Here is a 22050-nt window from a genome sequence, read left to right as displayed (position 1 = left end):
TTATATGCCTAAAAATCAACTTAACACCTTAAGAATTTGACATAAGGATTCTACTAGTTATCTTTCCTAATCTTGCCCTTTGATTTTTTCACATGTCATCATCTTACTATTAGGCATATCTTTAGGTATACCAATTATGTTAATTTATCATTATCCATTTAGTTTTCATTGAAATAGTATCAAAATTGGTACAATAAAAACTGAAAGATTGACAAAACCTTAGGGACGATTTTTTCAATTAACCCTTTATTATTATGCACGATTTCATGAAGTGGGGCGTGCCGCGTGCGTGGTAACTGGTATGTACGATCTGAAACAATTTCATATACAATCGTGAAAAGACAAAGGGGGCGAAAAGCATGTAAATCTGTTCTTCCATAAAAACCATTACATAATCTCTCAATCAATTCCAAGAACCCTAATTACATTTATAATTAATAAATATATAAAACTATATATATATATGTATACACACACACACACATTTTGCTGACTCAGATCTAAGCTCGTAAGTATACACATACATTCCTTTGTTTTCTTATTATTTTAATTAATAATATAAATGATATATCTATAATGTGTGTAATGTTTAATTTTTATATAATGTGTTAGAAAATAATTGTTAATTTGAAGTTACATATGATATGGACTTGTTTTCTTTTTATCAAATTTTCTAACTTTTTTTTCCCCCAAAAATCTAAGTTAGCAAAATTGTTTTTTATGATTAAAAATTGTGTTTGTGTAGACGAAATGTGATATAGCATATGCGGAAATGTCGTAGAACAGCGGTGTACTTTGTATAGTGGACTAGTGGTTATCATTGGTAGCTATCTTTTTTTTTTGCCTATTTCATACCTAAAGTTTCCGATATAGGCTAATGTGTTATGTCCTTATATGGTTACTTTTTTGGTGAATTGCCAAGAAACGTGCGTAAAGATCCCATATAGTTGACAATGTGCGGTTCAAGATGAATTTAGTAGTCAATGTTGTGTTTTAGGGACTTGGATATAATTCCAATTTGATCAAATTTATAAAAGTTTTAAACTTTTACTTCCTTTTGATGGTAGAAAGTATTACTCGTATCTCACAAGGTCGAAAAAAGTGTGATTTGGCAAAATGATCTACTTTGTATGGTCTATTTCTATCTCGTAGCGTTTACCCAATGTGGCATTTACTACACTCGAGTTTTTGTTTGTCAATATAAGTGATATGATATGTTTAAGTATGATGCATTATATGCTAGCTTTATTACCTAATTGTGTAGTCTTGAATGTAGGTGAAGATTTACAGCCATAGTACTACATTCAAAGTGACAAGTCTGGTCTTACTTATTTGGTCTTTTTCGAAGATATGGAGCATGAAAAGAAGAGAAAAAACAAGAAAAAGAAGAACAAGCAGGGAAAAACAAGTGTACCTGCTTCTGAAAGCAACATTGATGCAAATGTGACTAAACAGAATCATGAGAACCTGAATTCTGATAGTTCGGATGTCCACAACAGAGTGGGGCAGCAAACTATTTTGGATTCGGATAGAGAGTCCATCAGTGGAGCTGAAACAGTAAGTTTGTTCATTGGCCGAGCTTCATTTTCTTGTGACGAAACCTTCTATATCTTATGTGTCTTAGGGAATGTACTTTGTTTTTATTGGGCCATAATGACAAGTATATTAGGCTTAGTTAGTATTAGGATATTTATCGTTATGTGTATAAAATAAATGGCCACTGCCAACAGTTTCATATGACCTTATTTTGCTTATTGTTTAAAGTCTGATCTATTATTGCTTTGAAATATTGGACGTACAGTCGCATTCAGTTGAGGCAGATAAGCCCTATTTGTCTAAAAGAGAGGTAAGAACTTTTAAAATTTTCATTTTTTGTGCTTCATTAGCATGTTTCTGGAATCACTTGACAGCGGTAACCTAACATTTCCCATCTTTCTTTTTACAGGCTTTGCTAGAACTAAAACTTGAAGAATTTCACAAGCAGTTAGACGCAAATTTACAAAGGGAGGTAATGACTGATATCTATGATTACTGGTTTGACTAGGCGATTAAGTTCATGTACCTATTCTATCTTTAACTTGCTCAAAATTTTTATAATGCATTTTGTTGTTACAGGCTGATATGCAGAAAGATTTATCACGAATACAGGAAGAAAGAAACTTATGGCATCAGAAAGAGGTGACTTTAATAGCTTAATTAATTGTGTTATGGAAGTTTTCATTAAGTTTTGCTACACATGTATCATGTTAGATTACTTTTTTTGTAATCCATTTTCTGATGGAAAAATGAAATGATCATGATGAAGCTTTGTTTTGATCATCAGACCGAGCTTGAGAAAAGAATTTTACAATTTGAGACTGAAAAAGACTCTTGGCTTCAAAAAGAGGTGAGTCGAGATTAATGCTTGCATGCATATATTCCATGATTTATTCTTATGATGGTTCCTTGCTCTTTTACCATTACTTCACTGCCGCTCAAGACTTTTGAGGTTTCAGTGTGTACTAGTAAATTCTTTTGGATTATTTTGACTGACACTAGTGTTATCTGCAGGCTGTTTATGAGGAAAAAGTTAACCACTTGGTTGAAGAAACCGCCACTCTGCGTTCTATTGGGGTACTGGTTATTCTGCCTAAGACTTTATCAGCTTTGCATTGTTTACTCATATGTTCTATTTTAACTCGAAGGTGAAGCAACTGATGGGCTTGTAATGCAGACATGATTCATAAATGTGAAACTTCAAGTGTTTTTGTGTCAGGTGAACTTTGAAGAAAAACGTATCCGGATGGAAGAAGAAAAAGTTAACTCGGCTCAAAGAGAGGTGACCAACAATTATGTCATCTTGTGTTCGCTTTCTTTGTACATAGTTGATTTAAGCATCAAATTTTGCTATGCAACTTGAGAAACAATCTAACTTCATAAAGCCAATAAATAACCATTAGTATGTCGGTTCCTAGCTATTATGAGATATGAATCAGTGAATGTAGTGGAGATGACTTGATTAAGACAGATGGTTTCTACTTGAAAGAAAGAGCTTGTTATATGCATTCTAATTTTCCCCCTTTTTGGTTCTGGTTACTACTTTTCTTCATTTTGTCATCTCTTATCATATTATTACGAGGGGTTTAACTGTTCAACAACTGAAAAGACTTGATCCAAGTTTCCCTTCTGGTGCAGAATTCAAAAACAGAAACAATTGCAAGTTTGAGCAAAGATAATGCAAGATTGCGAGCACAGGTATATAGTTGTGTCTACACAGTGAGCTATGTGAAATGATCATCTAATGATTTAGTCATTTACATGAGTCCAATAATTTTAATTATATCATTACATGTACGTTTCATCTCGAACTCTCTCAAAATCAGGTTCATTACCATCTATAACTAACCATTTTAATGTAGTATCATACATAGTATAAATATGTGTAGCCTTAAAACGATGTCCAGTGATTGAGACAAAAATAACAATATGATAATACATGGAATAAGTGGAAAGTCTCTAGTGCATAGTTGCTAACTCGTGACACGACTTGCTTTCCTAATTTTTGACTCGTAACTCGTATCATGACTCGACCCGTAAGAGTTATAAAATACACAATATATATATATGTAAAGATATATATATATATATACATACATATATATATGTGTGTGTGTGTGTGTGTAAAGATACATATTATACATGTAAAAGTATAGTATTTTGAATAGAATACCACAATTCAACGCATATAATAATTATGCATTAAATTGTGGTATTCTTAACAAAACACTATATTTTTACATGTATAATATGTATCTTTACATATATAATTTGCATTTTATGACTTTTATGAGTCGAGTCATGATACGAGTTACGAGTCAAAAATTAGAAAAACAAATCGTGTCATGTATTAACAACTATGGTCCCATACAATGCATATGACAAATGCAATTAGTTGAACTTACAACAGTTTTAGGCCTGGGAGAAAGGCTCTGACCGGTTATTACTTGTAGAGTGTAATACCCACTAATGTTGGCTGGGTACGAGAAATAGGCGATGTTGAGTACCTAAGGCTATTAAATTAATGTGTGATGCCTGGTATGTTGAAAATTCAAGCACATTTCTTTTAGTTATATCTCAGAGGCATGATGTGTTCTTGCTAAACCTTGTTCAAGAAAATTAAACCCCGTGTACATTTTGGTTTAATGCTTGCAATATCAAATTTGTTACATGTTTCGGCCTTGCAGGTGACCTAGCATGTTAGGAAACTTGATGAATAACTAGTTGCACCAAAGTATTTTGGAACTTGGATGTAGATACACATATTTATAACCTCACAATATGTATGTCTCTAATCATCTTTGGTGCTGTACATAGGTATCTGTATAAGATTGTCACCTTTTGTTATAAATACGAAACATTTGTTGCAGCATGGCAACTTTGTATAAAGATCACATGCAGGCTACCCATGCACATGCTAAGAAGTTTGGTTTATTTATTCTGATATGACAAATAAACCAAAGCCTTGCAGGTGATCGAGCTGGAAGCATCCATAAGTGATATCTTTCACCAAAACCGGCAACTAAAAGAACATGTGTCTGATCTTCAGGAAAAGATTCAAGATCTCGAGAATTCTGTGGCTACCCGTTTGTCATCTGAAAGTACAAAGGTTTGTGTGAGTTCTTTTTATTTCTAATACATGTTACAGATATTTTTCTTATGCATTGGTGCATTGGTCGTATATTTATATAACACTAAAATATGCTTGCCTTTAACAAGGCAGTATCTGTATATCACACTAAAATATTGGTGCATTTGTTGTAATTAGAAGTGCATCTTGTTAGTTAGAAACAGGAAAAAGTTAGTTGATATTCCAGTTTGCCTTTGAGTTTCTCCTGCATTTCCTAAGCTTCACATTGTTCCATATAAAAAAGTAGAAAAACAGAGGAAGAGTGGAGTAGACAAGGTTTTATCTTGGTTGTTTATGCTGTTTCCAATAAAAAAAGGTTGGCTATTTTTCTTTGGAAGGATTTGGTTATATTAAATTAACATGGAAAAAGAATCTATTGTTCTAGTGAAATAACAAAAGGGCCCGGGCCATATCATCCTCAATCCTTCATTTATCCATGACCTTCTATTTCCATCTTAATGAACGGTTAGCAAAATAGTTAGAATACTAATGAACTTTTTAAAATTTAAAGTATGCAGTGGTTCATCTCTTGCTAGGGTTTCCATCCATCTCTAATGAGTTAAAGTACAAGACTATGTTCTACTCATGATAGTTAATTAACAGATGATCACTTAATTTGATTGGGGTAGGCCTTATTACCGTAGCAGTGGTGTCATAGAACCTATGCCATCAAAATATGATAATATATGTGTTTACGAATGTCATAACAAGAGCTTTAATATAATTTGAATTTTAAATCTAACTAGTATTTCTACCCGGGCGTTGCCCTGAGAGAAAAACATAACTCTGGTGATAAAAGTTACAAAAACATTAAGCCGAAAAACAAAATTTGCGTGACAAAAGTTAAGAAAATAAAAGTTGTGGTTCAAAATAAAGAAAATGGAACTTTGGTAATAAAATTTAGAAATCAAAAGTTATATCGTAAAAGAAAATAAAAGAAAACTTTCAGAGCAAAGTTTAAAAACAAAGTTATATGAAAAAAGTACAAAAGTTAATAAACTTTATACCTAAAAACAAAGTTTGTATGTTGAAAGTTTAAAAAGCAAGAGCTATGTGACGAAAGGTAAAAGGGGAAATGTAAAAAAAAAAAAAAAAGTTTGGTGGAAAGTTTAAGAAGTAAAAGTTATGTAGTAAAAAAAAGAAAAGAAAATAAGGGTCGTTAAGTCCGTCACCTAACAGTCGTTAAGTCTGTTACCTAACTGTCGTTAAGTCCGTTAATTATGTTGGATGCTTTAAAGGCTTGTACCTTATGCTAAAGGGGGAGTACTTTTAGCTACAATAACTCCCCCTCACATTCCAACTTTAGTTTTTAGTATATATATATAATTTGAATTTTAGGATTCAAGATAGTTGGTTCATAAGTTTTAGAATAAGAGATTTAGATATGTCAAACAAGAACGATATGTATGCTACCTGTTACAGTCGAGAAAATTTGTGACAGTATATAATTTAATCTATGTATCTAAAATACCAGAGACGATAATTAATCCATATAGTACAATTCTTGTCAAGTTTTCAATTTTTTGTTTGGTGCCGCTAAACAATACAACTCCTGCAAAAGATTTGAAAATATTTGGTGGGAATCTTTTTCACTATGGCCATGGTGGCATTTATTGTAAGCTGTTTATCCTACAGTAGAATAGGACACCTACTCACCTAGTTTCTAGCATGTTTAACAGTTAACACTAAAGTGGAGACCTTTATTTCGAAACAGAGTAATTATTTATTGATAATCATCAATATATACCTTTACTCTGTCTGCCAGTCCAGTTTCTAGAGCATGAAAACAAGTTCATACCAAAAATAAAGTATAGGGGACAAAGAACATGAGTAATATACGTTTAACATTGAAATGTTATCTGCTTAGTGAACGAAGAGTGCGATTAGTTAAGAGTGTCTTTTTAGGGTTATATGATCCGTCACAATAATTTTCTTCTCATGTAGCTCATCAGTAAACACAAACACAAGTAATGTTATGGGTTCTAAGTATCTACAGGTATAGATATTTTTGGAAAACCATATTCTGCCTATGGGTTTGTCTAACATCTCAATGCACAAATTCCGAATCCATTCTTGGGGTCAAATAAAGACAAAACGGATATGTCAGTGTTATAGGATGTCAAGTTAATTAATGGATTCAACTGCAAGCCCAGCCTGTATGTATATTCAATATTCTGGGTTTTTGTATGCTATCAGTATTTCAAATCTTGGTATATAATAATTCTAAGTAGAGGATGCAATTTGATTGGTTTGCTTATAAAATGTGTTTAGTTATCTTAAAAGGAAGCGAGTCACATGGTTCAAGAGTTGCTCAAAATTTAATTCAATGCATACAACCTATTATATTCTTTTATTAAAAAAATAGATTATATATAAATATTATTGTTTTTGTAATCATATTTGACCCACTAATTACATGTATAAAGTCTAAAAATATTGACAAAAAGTGTTCCGGGACAATTGTCCATTTGACTCTTTCCAACCCTTATAAAAAATATCCATTTTGATCAGTCACTCCAATTATGGATTTATGTTGACAAATCTTATCCCTTGTGCAGCAAATTACTCAATACGAGGACATGAAATCACAGTTGGAATCCAAGGATGCACTTGTTTTGAAGTTGCTTTCTGAAAACGAAAAGCTTGTTGAGAAGGTAATATTTGTGAATATAACAAGACTGGCTGACATTTAGTATATTGATAAAATAGTCGAGTATTCCATCGATTATACTTTCTATTTGCAGGTCAATGTCTTAAATGCCAAGCTTGAGCAAAAGAGTGTAACAAATCAGCCATCTTCAAACATTAATCCCGTTGATCCCATGATCAGAAACTCTAAAGTCAACATTGATGAAACGTCGGCCCTCAAGACTAATTTAATGCCATCATCAGCTGAAAAACTAGATGCAGTTAGCATCATAAGTACCTCATCTGGACCTAAAGAAGAAATGCCATCAGATGAAGTAATGAAATCAGACGGTTCCCATACTAATCACATTTCTCGTGTTAGCTTGGAGTCTGGAGAAATTGTGCAGATTTCACTGGAAGAAAACGATGTTACAGTTGCCACATCAGCAACTTCTGTACCCGAGATCGATGGTCCGGTGCCTCTGACGGATGCACCACTCATTGGTGCTCCTTTCAGGTTGATATCGTTTGTTGCCAGATATGTCAGCGGAGCCGACTTGGTTCAGAAATAAGTCTTTGTTCCGGTTTATGTACCAACAAGATGATGTGGTTTTTATAGATTCTAGGAGACGATTAGTAGATTTGAAATTTACTATATTAATGGGGATACAAATGAGGGTTATAGTGTTTTGTAGCAATATACCAAGAGATTAAAAAAGGAAGTCAGATATGGATGTATACTGAGGTGAAACCAATTTTCTGGTGGTGTTTGGGTATTATCCATTGGAATAAAGACTATATTACTGATTCTTGCCTGTTTCTCTTTTTAATATGTAGTTGGTTTGCATATTACAAACTAGATTATACTTGTGTGATTCACGGATTGATGTGTTATATCTCAATGATAACGACCAATTTTAACCTTTTTTCTGAAAGGTGAATTTCGCTTAATTCGACAGCGCGAGGTCTTGCATATGTTGTCTTAACCGGGTCCGCACTAGAGAGTTCCCTCTAAATAAAAATCCTTTTTCAAATATCCGATGGGGGAAAACCTCTTACTAATACGTACGAAAGTACGACGATTAATAGGGGTAAATTCTGCCACTTGAATCTGAGTATACCCAAGTCATACCCTCATAGAGAGACTTCCTATGTCCACCCCAATGACCTCTTGAAATGGAAGATGTCTTTTCAACCACCGAGCGAATAATAAACTTACATTGAGAATATCGATAACTGCCGAAACTATTCAACGTATCATATCATAGACCGCAATGTCCATCATGATTTGTATGATCAGATGGAGTTTGCATAATCAACAAAATGTAAACACTTGACGTGGACACTTTGGAGATATGTTCTTTGAGAGTTTATCCGTCAATACATATACTAAACAAAACATAAATTCTATCTATTTACAAGGTGGAAAATGTATATATTTGAGATTTTGTTTGAGATGAATAATGTTAAACTAGCGTAATTTATTCAACATCAGTTATCACTTTCACATTATTTATAACCACCAAAATGGGCATGTTGGCAGTTGGCTACATGGTAGCAAGGGTTAAACTTGATAGCCAGCATGTTAAAAATAGGGAATTTCGCTATGGGTCATAAGTTTATACATTTTTCAACTGTATATCAGAGAAACAATATATAATGATGTAAACGACCGAGAACGGGTCTGACGGCCAGGTCAAACACGAATTCATATTAAAAGTTAACCCGCCGACTGGACCGGTGGTGGGTGGGGCACGCTCGGGTTGGCCCAGTTTGCTTCTACCTGGGTTGGACTAGTTTAAAAGTTACATGCTTTTACTGAATGGCGTGATAATTATTGTTTTTCTCTTTTATTTGTTAGCAGATGGCTATCCATATCACAAATCATGGCCACAGACGTAGAGGTTTTGACAATGAAACATAAATGCATAATGCATTCACCTAAAGAAAAGAAAAGAAAATACTATGTAAGGATACAAATGTTTTTCACTAATATTACATTATATGAAGATTTATATTTATATATATCTAAAAATAATACTCCCTCTGTTACAGAAAGCGAGTATCATGTTGTACAACTATTGCTGTCACGACTTTTCGCACGCTACAAATTGTCGCAGGTGTAATGCGTGGGTACCTTCTATATGTCTGTTCAATAATTACAAAAAGTTTTAATATTTCAAAAATGTCCGTACCTTTTGACCCGTTTGACATGTTTTGTTTTCACAATTTTTTTTATTTTTATCATTTATCACTTTGACCATTAGATATGAAATATATCCTAAACAAACCCACATCACATGTAACTAGATCGAAATTGCCACTATTTGCGCTAAGATCAGAACAGGTTGAATATTGAATGTTGGAAAAAAGTTACTCAAAGCGTATATCTTGCTTCTGCTAGAAAAGATGCTATAATTATCATAAAGATAGCATCATATAATCATGTTTTAGGCATTAACCATATATAAATCATCTCCAAAAAGGAACAAGAGTGTGTTTCAAGGCTCAGTACAACCCTACCCGACCGGCCGACCCGTTCCCACCAGATATAAAAAGGCACCTATTCTAACCCAAACCTGTTTTAGTTTTAACATGTTAATTTACCCTACTGATTTTCCAATTATGGCACCTCACATCTAGTTTCCAGAATACATAAAAAATGACAGGTAGATTATAAACAATTAATCTAAATCAAACTGAGTTTTCACGGGCTAAAAAAATTACCGACAAAAGAGATTGATTTCAGGTTGTGCTAACAGAAATAGCAACTTGAACAAAATAGCTCTTGATATATCTTAGACAGCAGCACGTTTCAGCCTTTTCACCTCCCTTTGGCCTTCTTCACCTTCCCCTACATCCTGTAATGCATGTTGTAATTGTCAGAATAGATGAAAATGACTAAAGAAGAGAATGTTCATGTTTATGAGCCCTTTTTGTAAGTTTATTAATAAATAAATTTTTCACTAACAAAATGGAATTGGGAAGGGGGTGGTGACCACCCTAATCCTATGGTGGATCCGCCAATATATGCAAGTAACTATATAACGACAAAAAAGCACAAACATATAGAAGCGAATTTATATATACGCGAAGGTGTAAATTCAGATAATATATATTGTGCATACCTCATAAGCAAGCAAAATCTATCTTCTTCTTCTTAATTTACAGAAATTTAATCAAGTTAACATTTTCTCATACTTTTACTAGATATAAGGCTTATAGCCATCCTGTACACAACCACTGGTTTCATTCATTTTGATATATTATCATTTTTAATGTTTTCTTTTCCAATAAATTAGATAATGAAACCTGTCTTTTACTATAAAGAAGATTCAAACTCATACACAAACCTAAGACAGCACACTCATACATACTCATAGATACCCTATCAAACACACAGTTAGATTCAAATAATTTTAGAACGAAAAACATACCAGTTTTTCCACACGGCGTATCAGCACAGGATCCATTGTAACAGCACGAGCAAGTAATTCCAGATCAGGTTGGAAGGTAGTAGATAATACAACAGTCTGGCAGTCAGTTCTTGTACATTGGATGATGTCCAAGACTTGTTTTATAAGACCCATATCAACGATAACATCAGCATCATCTATGACCACGAAAGTAGTTCTTCTATAATTTATGATTTTTCTAGCATCATAACCCGTTTCGGGGGTGCAAATAACAACACAAGGCCCTACCTGCGCTCTAGGAGTTAGTTTTGTGACATTTCCTCGGAACACAGGCACCAAACTACAGATGGTCCGGTCTTCGTTGAAATGTGCTAAAATCTGGTAAATTTGCTCAGCAAGATCTCTATTAGGTGAGATTACAATTCCAATAGCTCCAAGGTAGATAGCTTTATAAATATGCTTCAACATTGGCACAACATAAGCTAGCGTCTTGCCTGAACCTTTCCCAGCAAGAGCTATACAATCTCGACCGCTCATTATAACTGGCAGTGCTTGTGCTTGGATAGGCATTGGTTTTTCATGCTCCAAGTCTGCAATTGGGTATGCGATCTCCCATGGTAGTCCCGCATGTTCCCATGTTTTAATGGGATTAAACAAAACGTCATCATCTCCTATTATCTCGATTTGTAATTGCTTTCGATAAGCTGCAACATCGTCTGGAGTCATCTTTAGTATCTCTTCGACTGGAGTATAAACTTTTTTTTTTGTACTGGAAGTAGTTCATACGTTGACCGTCCACTGTTGATTTAATAAAATAGTAAGGTATCTCCCCATCCTCCTCTTCCTCCTTGCACATCTTCTCAATCGCTCGCAGTTCACTTTTCTGCACAAGGTCAAACAGCAATTAGCCAAATGTATCGTTACATGCTTTCACCTAATTAATTTGAAGATTTATATATCTCTGATCAAACAGCAAAATGTGAACTTCAGACTATTCACTTGTAAACATATCAAATAAATGAGCACAATTATGAATATCGTGTTAGATATGGTCTTTATTAGCTTAGTTTGTGTTTTGCATTTGTCCCACATTAGAGAAGATGGTGACTTAAGTGTGTATATAATATATATAATATCCTTTGCATCCTTTGCTTTATATATCAAAAACCCGTTTTTATATTTTCCATATATATAAATTCGGTTTATGTTTTTGGTGGTTATCCAAAAACTGTTTTTGACGGGTTCTTTGACAGTTTTAAAACTGTCAAAAGTCTATATAACAAGAGGGATGTACGTGTATTCAATCTATCTTCTTTTCTTATTCCTTCTTCTTTTTCTCTAAAAAACACAAACACAATGTTCATAGAGATAGATTAAAAACGATGTTTAATCTTTCTGTTTTGGGGTGAATCCTGGGAGGAACTAGTCTGAATCCACCAGCATTTATAGTGGGGGCTAATATTCCTTAAGGATAGTGATTATCACGTCCTCAATTCGTTTATATAATATTCTAATTTTCTGTATTCATAAAACTAAATTTCTAACATATCGGACATGCTTTTAACTATTACTAATTCACAGTTGTAGAAATAACTTAAGCACGAGAGATAGAGCACATAATTATTCGAAGATTTATAAGATGAAAAGAAGATGCTTCGACTGACGTTTCACTACACAAATTTACGTCACACAACTCTTAGCATTTATCCACGGATCATCAAAACAACTAGAATTCAGAAAAGATATCGAATTTGCAGATTTACGAATCACAGATATATGAACTTAATCACACATACATATAGATGGATTATATTAAAAAAAAAAAAAAACATTAAAATGCATGAAATTCAATAAAAACACTTTCAATAAATTAAGCCAAATATCCAAAACATCATAACCAGAAACATAATATATATATACACACACATATAATACAAAAATATATACACACATATAATACAAAAATGTGTGTATTGTACGAGCTGTTCCAAAGCTGCAGCATTAGCGTCGGCCGGAGAAACAGTGGCCGGAGCAGCAGCAACAAGATCAGCGGCGGTCAAAGCACTGGCAGCCGGAGGATCTATTATGAAGTCAACAGCACCGCCCATGATTATGTCCTCAAGTTTCTTCGACTATTTACATAAAAAAAAAACCCCTAGTTATTGATAACGCACAATACAAAAAATATACATATGCATATGAATGAATACGAATAGGAGTGAATATATGACATGAGGAAACGTGATAAGTGTAATTTACCTATTTCCATGTAATTTAGTTTACCTCCATATCTGAGCTTCCAACAATTTAGACTAGCCAATAATAATTTTTTATGTCTCATGATCCACTAATCAATTTTATTTTTTTAAAGTTTTTTAGTGTTTTAGTGATACAAAATAAGTAATCGCGTGTTGTGGCGGTGAGATGGTGGGGTGATAGCTAGGTCATAAAGTGTGATAGGTTATATGAGTTGATATGTCATATAGTATGATAGTCAAATGCCTTAGTCGTACGGGCTCCGGCTCGGATTTAAAAATTCGTCGAAAGTATATTGAATGACATCTCTAGTGAAAGAGCATGAAATTTTAAGAACGCTCGTATAATTTTTATAATTTATCGATGTACGGTTTTGAGATAAAAGATTTTGAATGAATTAGAGGAATAAATGATTTATGGAGGAGAGAAAAAAAAAAATGATTGGTTGAGATTTGAGGAGAGAAAAATGATATTATAGTTATTTTAAGTAAATATAGAATAGATATAGGAGACATTTTGAGAAGTACTTAAAATCAATATTGAAAATTTAAGTTCAATGTTAAAAATCTAGAGACTTTTTTGCTTTATAATATAGTACAATTTGTATGTGGAAAATGACTCCTAATAATGCTCCCAATGTCTTAACTCAATGCAATTTGTAATCCATTAATTTTCTCTCATATTTAATATGTGTTATAAATATTAGCATGGTACCCGCACAATACAGCGGTGTGTTAACACGGGATATAGCGCTCTAGTTTATACTATCTTATACTCCATAATTATCACTTTCTTTTTCATAAAATTGTTAGATATTAAATTATCATTTTACATTGAATGAATTAATTTATATAATCAGTTCATTATCTTTTAAAATATCTCCATTACCCTTTACATCAATTATATTAAATCAATTACTTACACCCACCACCAATAACAGTTCCTCACCACCACGACCGCCGTCACCACCACCAGTCATCGTGGTCACCAAACCGCCGCCGCATCGCACATGTATAATGCTATCTATCTTAAAGAATGTCTCTATGTTTTACTTTATTATCTCTAATTAGACGTTTTTAAAAAAAATCCAAACTTGGCCTCAAACATTTTTCACATTTTCGAAGACGGCCTTGTTCATAAATAATAGATTATATATAATTGTTTATGATTGCTGTATATTTTGTTGATAGTAGATCATAATATATTTGAGGGACAAATTAAAATAGTTAGTGATCACATAAGGAAGAGTAAAACTATGGAAGCAACTAATATTTACTACTTAACTACAATAACGACATGCATAATTAGCCATGAACCATCTTTATTTGACTTAAATAAAACCAGTGTTTTTTTAACCCATATGATAGGATAACATATGAGACTCCGTTTGCTTTTCTTTATATTATTTATTTAATAATTTTTGGTTGATTAAAAATTGTTGAAAACAGCATAAAGGATCCAAATATTAAATCCATATGATAAATTTAATCACTAAATTTTTCTTTTTTTGTTTAAAGTTACCATAATGTAATGTATTATCAAAAAAAAGTTCTATACTTCTTTTTGTTCATTGAATTTAGGTCATGTACTCATAAGTGAATAGAATAAACATTTCCACAACCACGATGGAATATAACTAGGGGTATAAACAAGTCGAGTCGAGCTCGATCTTGACACTGCTCAAGCTCGAGCTCGAGATCGTTTTAGAAGTTCGAACTCGAGATCGTTTTAGAAGCTCGAGCTCGTTCTAACCTTAGTGTTTAAACTTAAGCTCGGCTCGTGATGTATTAATTAGAAAACTCGAGCTTCACTCGAGATCGACTTGTTTGTAAAAAAGTCTAAACGAATTCAAGCTTGGCTTGAGTTCGAGCTCGGTAAGTGATAAAAACTAAGTTTGATTATTTGAAGCTCATAAAAAAAATCGTAAAGGCTCGACTCAATTAGTATTTGAAAGCTCGATTAAAATAATATGTATGCAGTGACGGACGTACAGCTAATATAGGGTATGCATTTGCATACCCTTTGAGCCATCTTTAAAGTTTAAATTCTTTAATTTTTTGATTTATGCTTGTTAGATTAGATAAAGTGCATACCTTCAAAAAACAGAGTGCATACTATAAACAAACAGACAATTAAATATCTGGTATCCTTTATATACATTCTATACAAAGAAAATAAGACTAGAAGAAAATTAATATCTAGTACTCGTAACATATACTATTTGGTGAGTAGTAAACTTGTTTAGTCACCATGAAACAATACTCGCATATTTTGGTTACTAGCTAATCAACCCGGGTTTAACCCGGGACGCTTAATTAAAAATTTAAAACCAAAAAATATATAGAAATATGTATTTAATTTGTTGTCAATACATTATAAATTGATACGGAGATAGCAACATACTTGTAAAGATGAAGATTAATACATAAAACCGATTAGGGTAATGAAAAATTAAAAAGTAACTATCATAAATCAATAGTAGATATGAAACTAAAGTTAAAGAGTTAGGATATTATCTTTCATATTAATTAAAAATAATTAAGGTTGAAAAAAATAATAGGAAAAAAAATGGCATATTGCCTAATATAAAAAATAGTTTTTAAAATAAAATAAAATCTATTATGACATCATATATTTTTAAAAATAGTTTAGGAAAAAATAATGGCATGCCACATAGGTAAAAAGTTTCTAGAAACAATCTTCTTTTATTTATATAAAAGAAGAGATTAAACACAATTAATGACAAAAAAAAAAACAACTTAATTTAGCATCTAACAAAATTCACGATCGATATATGGTGACTAAAAGTAACAACTCAAAATTTGGTCTTTTAACATCATTAAGATATTAATAACCAAATTCAGTCTGTGATGAAAATTTAGTCATTTTAACAAATTTAGTGAATATATGTCTTTCGCCTCCTCTCAAAAAAAATTGTTTAGTGTAACGATAACTGACATTTGAAAAAAACCCAATCCGCAGAGGCAAAGTTGAATGTTATTGCATACTCCGCTACTGTATGTATGTATGCATATAAATAGTTATATTATTATATAATATATGAAAACTCGTTTAGGCTCGCAAGCTTAATCGAGTATGTATTCGAAGTTCAAGCTTGGACTCGATTACTAAACGAGTTAATAGCTAAGCTCGAATTCGACTCGAGCTCTTTTAGGCTCGGAAACGAGCTTTTTACGAATTGAATCCGAATAGTTCTCGAGCAGGCTTGACTCATTTACACCCCTAGATTTATCCGGTTACCAACATACTTTCTAACCATAGTTTAACAATCTAACTAACCCTAATTATATGATCCCAATACATCGATCCTCATACACATTCCTAGCAACCAAACTTCTGCACACACATCCTCAACAATTAAACTATTCATTATTCAGTACTCATTTGCCTGGAGATTCGAAAGGATTTCGTTCGTGATATTGTTGTGGTAAGTTATGTTTGTACCATTATATTTCTCTAAATAAATATGTTTTGGGTATACTTCCATGAAAAACTTTGAACTAATTTTTTTTTTTTTATTACTATATGTTAAAGGGCATGGATATGAATAATGTTATGCCCTTTAATCTTCCGCCACGTGTCACCAATCAATGCTTACCAAATGTTACTGGATCAATGATTGATTTTACACCCCGTATTACTATTCGGATTTTCTCATATCGGATCTCGTTTAAGTTTTTTCTCTTTTTGTGAATAGTAACTCACCTACGTGCGTGGCGAGTTGCTATTCGTTGATGTCACACCCTGCACCACTATTCGGAGTTTGTCAGATTCCATCTGTCTAGAATTTTCTACTACGGGTTACTTTTTGTTTTTTTTTTTTTCCGACACTATTTTCCTTTTGAATCATTCGAACTTTTTTTGGCATACCCCGTACCATAATTTTCATTTTGCTACATTGGACCCATTTAAAATTTCAACTAATATATTAAAGCTTTTGTTATATCACCATTCTGGTTTCCACTACGAATTACTTTTTCATTTATTGCACACTTGTATTCATGACAAAATGATTTTTAATTAATAAATGATTGAAGGTTCAATGCAAATACACCAAAATAACGTAACCGTTTCAACAAGACAATTGAGATACCGCAGGGTCCAAAATTTAATAAATGTATCCTTTCATCATGGTGGCTATTTTGAATTTTTGTAATTAAACTTAAATGTTTTTATTTTTTCTGAAAGGTGTGGATCATTTGCTTGCAACAGGGGATTTAGCTTACGTTGTTTTAACCGGGTCCGTGTTAGAGAGCCCCTCACCCTCAATACCTATTAGGAGGAGAAACTCTCAACTAAACCGCCCGAAGGCACGACATTTAATTGAGATAAAACCTTACCCCTCTGCAGAACTCAAACCTGCTTCACTGGAGGACGTTATTGTGAAACTCCTTCAAATGTTTCTCATGTCTCGAACTCGAGACCTCCAACATGAAAATTTGGTGCTTAACCACTGAGCTATAATGGGAAGTAAAAAAAAATACATTACGGAGAAAAAAAATACATTACATGTGTGTAAACTTAAATGTGCTATTTTGAATTTTTGTAAACTTAAATGTGTGTACAGTGACCTAAATGTATGTAGATAAAAAAAGTACATTACATAAAATGAAATTTATTAAGAGTACATTACAGAATGCTGGCTTTAACCCTTAACAGAAACGAAGATAACCACTTTTAATAAATTAACACGTTACTAAAAGGTAAGAAATAATTCAAGAGTTGGAAGTTTTCGATCTCTAAGGCAATTGATTATCTGTGTAGTCTCACCAAGAAGTTGGGCTGCTGCATGTACACTCGCCTCCCTTTTCTCCAAGGAACTTGTGTGGCATTTCATTTCTATAACTTGAGGTAAATTTTTGAGACAAGTGGCCAATATGTTAGCAATCATTGATGATAATTGTGCAAATAGTTCTTCTTGGCTAACATGTTCAATGCTTTCACCATAGGATAGCTGGATTGTTTGTGTTATGTTGTACATTGAACTGGCACAAATAGCCATACATATGGACTTATCATCTCGAACTCCAACATCCGTACTTTCTGCATCGACTATGTTTTTCGCCGTATCCTTAAACCATTGAAGAATCTGTAATGACGTACTCCTGTGAGGAGCATGGTCTTGCAACTTGTTTCCCAACCATGTCTGGTAGACTTCAATTTCTACCCATAATGTTTTACTAGCCGGTTTCTGAACACTTGCGTAGTTAACGTTTGCGTTGAGATTTTCTTCGACAATTGTAACATATACAAGTCCTTCACTTACACTACTTAGCAGCCTATCAACTAGGTTGCATTGAATGTTAGGAAGTGAAATGGCGATAGTTGCCAGGGTCACCACCGGTAAGCTCCAACAATCTAGATATATTTCTGAGGCCGTTAAAGTTGTTGAGACACGATCAATGTCAAAGTTTCCAACTCCTTCAAACCTGTAAGATTCCTCTAGGAACTTCAAAAGATTTTTGGGTTGTTGCTTTTCAGCCTTTTGGAACAAGCGGTTAACAGATTTTGTGATGCCGTTCAACGTTCTCTCAGAAAGCTCCATATCCTCTTCAAGTTGCAATATATATTGGTAAGGATCCTTATTTTGTTCTTGTTGCTCAGGCTTTCTTACCGGCACAATAGGAGCGGTATTAAACATGCCTTTTAAACGTTTATAACAACGAACAAAATACAAGATACATATTACAAAGAAAATTGGGATTAGTGCTATAATCTTGCAAACTACGACAACTGTCTTCTGAAATACCATACATATGTTCATAGTTAGGATTATAAGATTCTGGGCAACAATCTTGAATTTGCGGCTACGGAATGAAAATGGTATACTACTGTCTTTCCATTCGGATAACTTGTGAGTCCAATAGGCCTCTACTTTAAAGACGCTTATATGGTTCCAAATCCATTTAATCGATAACTTGAAGTTTATCGATGTAAAACATCTAGAAAGAGGGGCAATTGTACCCAATATTACTCCACAAAATTGTGTTATGAGTATTACAGAAATTGACCACCTGTAATCCGACCCATAGTTGCTTAAATCCGGGATTATAAAAATCATAACAAAAACATCAAGGAGAGCACTCAAAGCGCATATAACCCCAGAAGCAGAAGTTGTAACAGACCAAGCTGTCATGAATTGAGGGCTGCCCGTTTCCGCCATGATATAGTGGTTACTGACATGTTGCTTTAACTGATCAACAACTAGTCCTCCTGGTTGTTGAACCTCCAGGTCCTTCAAAGTTGTTTCATGACCCTCTCGATATTTTAGTTCTAATATTTGTTTGGACTTTAGAATCATTAAAGTTGAAGATGTTTGTATAATTATCAACACGAGTAATATAGCGACATAAATGCTTGCTATTAACTTATTGTAATGAACTCTAGGATGAAAGTTAGGACCACTAACCAAATGCTCAATTTCTGAATAGGAAACAACTCCGGTTTTTATCTGGATGCAAACATTTACCACCAAGGTGATTACCAGAACATCTAAAGCTATGATGTTTGTGATAAGTTCCCTAGTGTTCATGGTTGCTAGAGAAGGCAATAAATTAACCATCATGGTGCACATAAATGCCATGCTTCCAAGCTTTGCGGCCTGGTCAACATCACCGGGCATTGAATTACCTAGATCCATTGGTAGCTTCATTGAAATAGCTATTATAGAAAGAGAGGCAGCATTCAGAGTAAAATACTTACACGGGAACCAAAGTTTTCTACTTCGCCACCCACATACTAGATCAGCCACCATAGTGAGCATGCACATCAAAGATGCCACTGCAATATAGATACCAATCCACAACATAGGTTTGTTGTACTTGTTTTGCTGTTCTGATCGGTATATTGACAAGTAGTACTTCGACAAGGAAGATATCAGATCTTTTGGAACGCTGCTGTAAGACGCCAGTTGGTTCAAAATATTGGCGTATCCAATTACAGAGTTGGAACCCGTTCCAATGCCAAGGTCGATCATTTCAAATGATTAGCCAAGAAATATCGAAGAATCTGTAAGGAATGAAGAAACTGAGATTTTTTAAACAATTTTATGATGATGGTTGGATGAGCAATAATGAAAGGGAATCCAGGATCAATACGTACTCATTAGTATGTTGTTGTTAAGATGTCAATTTTATTAACAAGTCAACCATCTGACTTTTCTTAATCCTTTTGTTGCTTATTAAAAACTTCTCTTTATTTTGTCTACTGATCAATTCCATTCTTAAAATTAAAATTATACATATTGTTAGTTCTTTATCCTTGTTTGAACCGGGATTGATGGAGCTCGCTACCTTATATATTGGCAATTACTTGCATACATTATAAAAGAAATTTCATCTTAATTTTCAAAGTCATATCAGTTATATCAATTCCGTCTAATTAAGATGGTGTTATTCTGCTAGGCTTGACTTGAATTTGTAAAACAGGATTGCACGTAAATGACATAGTTTGTTTGGTTGAAACCATCTAATGTATGTTTACGGATATGATTGTATGGTCTTCAAGCTAGTGAAAAAATGATCCAAGTAATGATATATATAGTTTGTTTCGGTGTGAATATCCTGTTTCGCCTTGCAAATTTCTAGTAAACATAACTGGCAGTTTGCAAGTAATACCAGAGTCAGGGTGCTCCAATGAAGTAATCAACTACTCGTATATAAAATCTTAAAGGATGTAGCTGAAAAATGCTATGGTATCTGAGGTCCTAATATTTTTTCAATAAACTTGCATGCTACTTATTTTTATTACATACTTTTACCAAATGTCTTTCCGGAATTCTCTCTACCGGGTAGATGTATGACCGCCCATATCTCATGTCTTTCATACCTTGTTTTTAACAGGATTAAGTATTTTTATTGTTATGTTGTATCAGCTTCCTTTGCATATATAGTTAGCAGTTACGAAGCTCCCAATTCCCACAATGAAAATTTGAACTTTTTCACTATGTATTTTTACCATGTAGGTTGGGCAATGGATTAGCGTCAAAACACACACCCGTTTTACTCAGGTCATGTGGTTTGAGGTGAAAAAATTTTTGTTGAGTAATCACAAGAAGTTCTAAGATTTAAAAAATGTACCTTTTGACCCGTTTGACATGTTTGTTTAACTACGAGTACTTTTTATCATTATTATTATTAGTATTATCATTTGCCCGTTTGATCCAATAGAGATGAAACCTTTCCTAAACCTGCCTCCTAAGTCAATTTGTTTTGCATTAAGCTCACGGGTTTGGAGACTTCCTCGTGGTAACCTGCCTCCTAAGTCAATTCGTTTTGCAACCGAGTCTCCAGTAGCTACACATGATCGGTGTATTTATTGGAAAGCTCATTTGATACAGAGGAATCTAGTTGTTGCATTTGATATGGTGAGTGAAGACTTTACGGAAATACACCTCCCTCGTAGTGTAGCACACCGGTCTTCGGGAGATTTCTCCATCTTTAAGTTAAAGGAGTCTCTTGCTCTACTTGAATACCATGATGACGCCAAAACACAAGTTTGTAATGTATGGATGATGGTGGAGGATGGTGTTTCAAAATCCTTCACAAAACTATTCACCATCAACACACCTAATGCATCATTAAAGCAAAAGGTACTAGGATTTTGGAAGAATGACCAACCTCTTATGGCAACAACGACAAATGAATCTCGAGTATATAGGTGGCTTGAAATATATGAACCACGCAAAGGAAACATCAAGAAACTCTGGAATCACTATTTGTTGTTTTGTTGTTCCTACACGGAAACTTTACTTCTGTTTGATCAGTTGGATAAGCAATTTGTAAAGTTTCGATTGCAGTAATAGCCTTCAAGTCATCATGAATCAGTTCGAGTCATTAGAAACGTATATTCGCTAATGATGAACCTTGAAAATCAAGTGCATTTTGGTCATGTTCATTGTTCGATTTTCCGAAACCTTTTTAGTTTTTTCAGTTTTAATGAAAGTCTCGCAACTCTGTTTTAGCAAAATAAGACATAATGAGTAGGATCTGATATTTCATGAGGGGAGGGCTAACCTGGTATAGCAGGACAATTCGCCTAGTTGATTTTAGGAACAAGTTTTGG

The 22050-nt window shown here is 33.6% G+C and overlaps 2 protein-coding genes and 1 long non-coding RNA gene across 4 annotated transcripts; 1 reads left to right on the top strand and 2 right to left on the bottom strand.

Annotated features, from left to right (window-relative positions):
* The first annotated feature begins 325 nt into the window (after positions 1 to 325).
* On the top strand, positions 326 to 8103 carry LOC122580949 (paramyosin). 2 transcript variants are annotated; one of them, XM_043753098.1, is made up of 12 exons: positions 326 to 508; positions 1277 to 1557; positions 1802 to 1846; positions 1946 to 2008; positions 2116 to 2178; positions 2324 to 2386; positions 2551 to 2613; positions 2756 to 2818; positions 3175 to 3234; positions 4508 to 4645; positions 7225 to 7320; positions 7411 to 8103. In XM_043753098.1, exons 2-12 carry the CDS (start codon positions 1351 to 1353, stop codon positions 7864 to 7866), a joined length of 1317 nt encoding a protein of 438 aa, XP_043609033.1. In that variant the 5' UTR covers positions 326 to 508; positions 1277 to 1350; the 3' UTR covers positions 7867 to 8103. The 2 variants fall into 2 exon arrangements, with proteins under 2 accessions (XP_043609033.1, XP_043609032.1); XM_043753097.1 differs by having other exon boundaries at positions 2306 to 2386.
* Positions 8104 to 8910: 807 nt separating this feature from the next.
* Positions 8911 to 11011, bottom strand: LOC122580952. Its single transcript, XR_006320925.1, has 3 exons — positions 10732 to 11011; positions 10022 to 10155; positions 8911 to 9442 (listed from the first exon to the last, which is right to left on the bottom strand). It is a non-coding gene; the product is annotated as an uncharacterized LOC122580952 (long non-coding RNA).
* A 6672-nt stretch (positions 11012 to 17683) lies between these two features.
* Positions 17684 to 19963, bottom strand: LOC122583171. The gene has a single exon (XM_043755599.1). It carries the CDS (start codon positions 19961 to 19963, stop codon positions 17684 to 17686), a length of 2280 nt encoding a protein of 759 aa, XP_043611534.1.
* Between the last annotated feature and the right edge of the window lie 2087 nt (positions 19964 to 22050).

Source organism: Erigeron canadensis, chromosome 9, assembly GCF_010389155.1.
Source record: "Erigeron canadensis isolate Cc75 chromosome 9, C_canadensis_v1, whole genome shotgun sequence".
Classification (NCBI taxonomy): domain Eukaryota; kingdom Viridiplantae; phylum Streptophyta; class Magnoliopsida; order Asterales; family Asteraceae; genus Erigeron; species Erigeron canadensis.
This window is presented reverse-complemented; position numbering and strand designations above follow the sequence as displayed.

Bases quoted from the DNA above. Each gene is read 5' to 3' on its own strand.
- LOC122580949 (XM_043753097.1), top strand. From the start codon at position 1,351: ATGGAGCATGAAAAGAAGAGAAAAAACAAGAAAAAGAAGAACAAGCAG. The intron at 2,614-2,755 runs GTACTGGTTATT...TTTTTGTGTCAG, and splicing joins CCACTCTGCGTTCTATTGGG to GTGAACTTTGAAGAAAAACG. The intron at 2,819-3,174 runs GTGACCAACAAT...CTTCTGGTGCAG, and splicing joins TTAACTCGGCTCAAAGAGAG to AATTCAAAAACAGAAACAAT.
- LOC122583171 (XM_043755599.1), bottom strand. From the start codon at position 19,963: ATGATCGACCTTGGCATTGGAACGGGTTCCAACTCTGTAATTGGATAC.